This window comes from Cucumis sativus, chromosome 7, assembly GCF_000004075.3.
Source record: "Cucumis sativus cultivar 9930 chromosome 7, Cucumber_9930_V3, whole genome shotgun sequence".
In the NCBI taxonomy this organism is placed as follows: domain Eukaryota; kingdom Viridiplantae; phylum Streptophyta; class Magnoliopsida; order Cucurbitales; family Cucurbitaceae; genus Cucumis; species Cucumis sativus.
Genome location: NC_026661.2, coordinates 9,598,665 through 9,604,664, shown reverse-complemented (window position 1 = coordinate 9,604,664; position 6,000 = coordinate 9,598,665). Strand labels below are relative to the sequence as shown.

At 30.2% G+C, this 6,000-nt stretch overlaps 1 protein-coding gene and 1 long non-coding RNA gene across 2 annotated transcripts; one reads left to right on the top strand and one right to left on the bottom strand.

Annotated features, from left to right (window-relative positions):
- Positions 1-201: 201 nt before the first annotated feature.
- Positions 202-830, bottom strand: LOC116405148. The gene is made up of 2 exons (XR_004218283.1): positions 692-830; positions 202-399 (listed from the first exon to the last, which is right to left on the bottom strand). It is a non-coding gene; the product is annotated as an uncharacterized LOC116405148 (long non-coding RNA).
- LOC101212672 (hypothetical protein) lies at positions 368-5,273 on the top strand. The gene is made up of 4 exons (XM_004150956.3): positions 368-997; positions 3,909-4,358; positions 4,510-4,819; positions 4,912-5,273. Exons 1-4 carry the CDS (start codon positions 590-592, stop codon positions 5,046-5,048), a joined length of 1,305 nt encoding a protein of 434 aa, XP_004151004.1. The 5' UTR covers positions 368-589; the 3' UTR covers positions 5,049-5,273.
- Positions 5,274-6,000: the final 727 nt, after the last annotated feature.

Here is a 6,000-nt window from a genome sequence, read left to right as displayed (position 1 = left end):
TTTTCTAAAAAGTATCTGAAGAAGTTGATATTGCAGTAAAACCAAGAGATGGATATTTTAAAACTTACTTGTGAGTTAGAGAAATATAGTATACTCCACTATTGTTAGATTGATGAGTTATTTTCATCATCAATGCCACATATAACAAATTTAACACAAATAGTTCAATAAAAATGTTGATTATTTGATAAAGGTTAGTTATTAAGAACAAAATTTAATAAAAGTAGTATTATTCTAATAATATAGTGAAATATTCATATCGCCACGTGGCATACGTTCCTTGGCTGAGGGTCCTTGATCTTCTTCAACAAAATATAAAATAAAAAACCCCCAAAGTCACAAGGGTTCTTCTATTGTTCCTCTTTCCCCATTCTTCTCTGTAATCCCTTTTCATTCAACCTTCCACATAAATCAAAAAAAACAAAAAACAAAAAACAAAAAAGTGAAGTAAAAGTAAATTCAAATTTCCTTATCATCTTCTTCAATTAAGATATATCTCCATCCATCGGTTGAATTTCTACAAGAAATCGCAGAGGAGAAGAGGAACAATCGAGAGACTATTCTTTTTTCTTTTTAATTCTTTTTGGCCATGGGAGATAGTAACAGAGAAGCGTTGATTAGCAGAAAATCAAGCGTATTCAAGCGCTCAGTCTCTCACGCTCACGATGAATTGCATAGTTTCAGATCTTACCTGCGGTGGATGTGCGTCGATCAATCCGACATTTGGACGGCCGGATTATCATGGTCGATGTTCTTCCTTTTCGCTATAATCGTTCCAGCAACCTCGCATTTCGTTCTGGCTTGTTCTTCTTGTGATAGCAATCACGCTAGACCGTTCGATCGCGTTGTTCAATTGTCGCTCAGCAGTGTTGCGACGGTTTCTTTTCTCTGCCTTTCCAGTTTCATTCGGAGATATGGACTTAGGAGATTCTTGTTCTTCGACAAACTCTGCGATGAAAGCGAAACTGTGAGAAGAGGATATACGATCAAGTTCAATGTAAGTATAATTGGATACTGAAATTCTTTTGGATCTGGATTTCGAATCTTTGATTGTTTGAATTTTGTTTGTGGTTTTTTTCTGGAATTTTTTTTCTATTTGAAGAATGAGTTTGAATTCCTTGAAGATTTTGGGGATTAATTTTTGGGGTTTGGCACAAATCTGTTGGTTTCTTAATTAGTCTTTTTCTTGCCTCTCATTGCGGCGTTTGTTCGTTTGTCTTTTTATGGTAAGAATTTTAAAAGGGTTTAAATGCTATTTCTTGTTTAATATTATTTAAATAAATATTGTTTTTTTTATTAATACAAAACATTTTTTAAATACTAATATATATCACTTTAGTTAGAATGTTTTAGACTTTCTCATTTTAGTTTATAAATTTTCAATAGTTTATTGTATATTTTTCATTACTTTTTATTTTTTATTTGACTATAAATTCCAAAAATATATTTATGTTCCTTCAGATGAAAAGTTAATGTGATTATTTAAACAATTTCAATAAAAATTAACTTCAAGATTTATTACATATACTGACCAAATGATATTTTAATTTTATAATAATTTATCTATATATATATATATTAAAATTAAAATAGTATAGAGTATAGGTTATGATTAATATAATTCAAATTTTATTATATTTTATAAATGTTTTCAATAATTTTATTATTTATAGGATTTGATTTCCTACATGTTTTTTTAAAAGAAAAATGAAATTCAAATTGCTTTTAGGTTATTTTTTAAATGGTAAAACAAACCAAAATATATGATAGAATTAGAAAAAGTATAATATTATGGTATAATGTTTAAATATTCTTATTTTGTTTATCATTTAGAATAATTTTTCATAGGTTTTTTATATTGAAATTTAAATGAGTTAAAATTGGAAGATAGTCCCTCAACTTCCTTAATTAAAAAATGTGTAATAAGTGTTTCTTTTCCCCGTAAACTCTTACTTTCTTTCTAAGAAATATACATTTAAATCTATGTATTGTATATTTGATATTTGATATTTTGTGTTTAATAATTTTTTTTGGTTTAACATGATATTTAAAAGTAAAAAAATCAAACATCCAACAAATATGTCCATTGGTCTTAATATTTACTTTTTAAAATTTATATTCTTGTTTGGGTTTTTTTTTAAAGAATACTCGTGCTTTGAAAAAATTTACAAAAGAAAATGCTTGAGTGAACCCAATTAAAATTTCATACACACTAAAAAGAATTTAATGATTAATAGAAAATGAAAGTATGCCCCTTCCTTTATAAAAGCAACTAATCTTTGGAAATTGAAAACGAAAAAGACATCATTATTGATAAAAGAAAAAGATATTTCTTAAAAATAACTTACTCACTAAGTTTATGCCTAAAACTTCTCTTTATTTAAAGGTTGATGGACAACTTTCATATTCTCATCATAACTTTTATTTTTGTGTTCAATATCTTTTTAAACTTTAAAAAACTATTTAATAAGCATGTCAATTTTAAATTTTATTTTAACTAAGTCTAATTGATTCATGTGACAATCAAATTAAATTTTGTGTAATAATAGTATATGTTAAAACTTTTAATTTTGTATTTATTCTTTATAGTACTATAAAACCTATGTGAAAGTTCAAAAACTAAATTTATAATTTAACAAAAATATTTCATGAGTCTTAAATATTTAATTTATATTTTCTTATATTAGGTAAGAATGTGTGATATATATTTGAATTTTAAATTAATACTTCATAAATCTATTGCATTTAAAATTTAATTTCTAGTTTAATAGAGTCATAAACTTTTAAATTTTGGAATAGATGTATGAACTATTGAACAAATAAATTAAACAAAATGTCTTTAAGCCAACAAACACACCTGTATGATTAGAATAAATTTAAGTTAAAAAATCAGTGTACAATTTTTATAATTAAAAGACCACATAAGTAGAAAATTAAAATTCTGAATAGATCTAAATACCCACTGGTTCATGTTATGATAAACACATTAAATTTCTAGGTTTGAAGGTATTATTTATTTGATCAAGTTTTATGTTTGTTTTCAGTTTAGTTCATATGTTTGGCAATGTTACATTTTTATTTGATATTAGTCTCATTTTTATTTAGTTTTAAGGTTTATATTTTTAATCTCAATTTTTCGCTAGATACCTAATTGCTATATTTACTATTAATATTTATTATTTAAAAGAAGTGTTTTCTTCGTGTCTGGCACACTATGTTAAAAAAATTAGATACTTATTGAAGACTTATTTACTTTTGCAAAATGACAAAAAAAAGTTCTAACTCACTTGATATACACGAACTTATATATCTTAATACATCACTGATATATACTAATATACACTTAATACAGTATTGATATACATTTGATATGTGTGATACACCTGATACATTTTAGATTTATGATAAAAGATTTTGGAATTTTGATAAAATGATTGAGAAAAAAAAATATTCCTTGTAAAAAATATAAACCACAAGCACATACGATTGTAAGCAAACCAACATAATTTACATCATAGGTGCAAACTATTATAATTCAAACACATTGTAAATAAGTGTTTCACATTTTTTGAGTCTAAAGTCGAAAAAATGAACTTATTTACTGAAAATGTCATATTGTTTTATTTGGGTTATTTATCCAAATATTATTAGACATATTTACGTAATTGCCATTGAATTGAAAATGTTTGATATTGTGTCATTTTTAATATTTATATATATAAATTTGTGTGGGGTGTATATTAGATATATGAAGTATATATCAGTTGAGATATTTGCAAAATAATAAAAAAAAGTGTAACAAGGTTGTAATTCTATAAACTCAAATTTTCACTCTTTTGCAAATTAGAGATGAAATAATAAGAATAGAAATAAATAAAATATGTTTATGGTTTGTGTTGGTTTTGTAGAGATCATTACGAGTACTATCGACATTCGTAATACCATGCTTCGCGGCAGAGAGCGCGTACAAAATCTGGTGGTACGCATCAGGCGCCTCACAAATCCCCTTCTTGGGTAATGTTATTGTGAGCGATGCAGTAGCTTGTGCCATGGAGCTTCTCTCCTGGCTTTACAGAACCACTGTCATATTCCTCGTCTGTATCCTCTTTCGTCTCATCTGCGACCTCCAAATCCTCCGCCTCCAGGACTTTGCCACCGTCTTCCAGGTCGATTCTGACGTCGCCTCCGTCCTCTCCGAGCATTTGAGGATCAGACGACATCTCCGAATCATCAGCCACCGTTACCGCGTCTTCATTTTGGGATCCCTCGTCCTCGTCACCGGTAGCCAGTTCACTTCCCTTCTTATTACTACTAAATCCTCTTCCAACCTCAATATCTACATCGCCGGTGAACTTGCGGTACCTTCTCTTTTACCTTACCTACCTTTAACTCTACTTTCTTAGTTATAACATAAAATAAAACCCAAATGGAAGTACAAAAATCCATTAATGTTGTTATCTTGGAGACTAGAAATAATTACTAACCAAATATGCATGAAATTGGGTGCAGCTATGCTCAATGACACTTCTTACCAGCCTTATGATACTATTACGAAGTGCTACAAAAATAACCCATAAAGCGCAATCAGTGACCGCACTTGCTGCCAAGTGGCACGTGTGTGCGACGTTGGATTCTTTTGACGTCACGGACGGCGAGACGCCTATGGCATCCACCATTCACCAGGCTTTTCCACCGCACCATGGCGTCGGAGAAGAATCGGAAGGTGACGAAGGTTGCGATGAAGATGATTTAGACAACACTAAGTTGATCCCAGCATACGCTTACAGCACAATCTCATTCCAAAAGAGGCAGGCATTAGGTAAGCTTAATCTTCCTTCACCTTTTAACTTATAAACTATTGGTGAAATCAAATTGAATATGGATTGTTTGTTTGGTAATTGGAATATGCAGTGACGTATTTCGAGAATAACAGAGCGGGAATAACAATATACGGGTTTACCCTGGATAGGACTACACTCCACACCATCTTTGGAATTGAGTTATCCTTGGTTCTTTGGCTCCTTGGCAAAACCATCGGTTTTTCTTAAACCCACTTTTTCTTTTTCTTTATTTTTATTATTATTGTAATTATTTCTTTTTTCTCCCCCCAAAAAGAAGAAAAATCATAATCCTTATTAATTATCGTGTCATTGTATTGTGTTTGTGTATTATTATTATATTTACTTTTTGTCTTCCTCATGGTTATGTATTTGTTCACCTCCTTGTGTTTGTTTGTTGTTAATATAATAGAAATCTGAGTGTTTTTTTTTGTCTTTTCATTCTTTTTTCTCTATTGTTATATCAATTACATTCCTCAACATCTTGAGGAACCATCGACTTCTTGCTTGTAACCTGGTCAATTCTTTCATTCAAGGCAGTGGCCTTGTCCACAACACAACTATCTTCATCTTGTTTTACAATTTGAAAACAAGGAATTCTACTCATCCTACATTCCAGATGTCGATTAAGAATGGTAAGGTCTTGTCAGATCTGTCAAAATTGGACCCTCTAGCAGTCCATTAACGTTCGTTGGTCTCAAAAGCTTCTCATATTTTTGGAGCAATTTGAAATTGACTACATCCTCATTGCCACCAGAACTAGTGAAGGTAAAATTACTGACAAAGGAAAAGGCTACTGTCGAGATTGATCTAGACAACGCCAAAATTGCAAACCCCTTGTAATCTTGTCGGTCCAAATTCGTACTTGAGAAAGATAGCAAGATAGTCCGTGGCCATTATTAACAATAAAAGTAGTTAGACGGTTATTTTCTGTTGTATTAGTTAATCTGTTAGACAGTTATTAGTTGTTGCCAAGCATCTATAAATACCAAGCTTGGTTGATGTCACAGACAGAAATAAAGGAATTTACTACCGTCAGTAAGTTTTCTCCCAAATTCTGCTTCCTCTGTTATGGTATCAGAGCTATTTCCGCAAAGAAGAGTTGCAGAATAAAACCCGAACGTCCTTTACCCTCGTGCAGTCTACAGTAATGACGACATCT

Coding starts and splice junctions, on each gene's coding strand:
- LOC101212672 (XM_004150956.3), top strand. CDS start 590: ATGGGAGATAGTAACAGAGAAGCGTTGATTAGCAGAAAATCAAGCGTA. Junction 998..3,908: donor GATATACGATCAAGTTCAAT/GTAAGTATAATT, acceptor TTGGTTTTGTAG/AGATCATTACGAGTACTATC. Junction 4,359..4,509: donor ACATCGCCGGTGAACTTGCG/GTACCTTCTCTT, acceptor AATTGGGTGCAG/CTATGCTCAATGACACTTCT.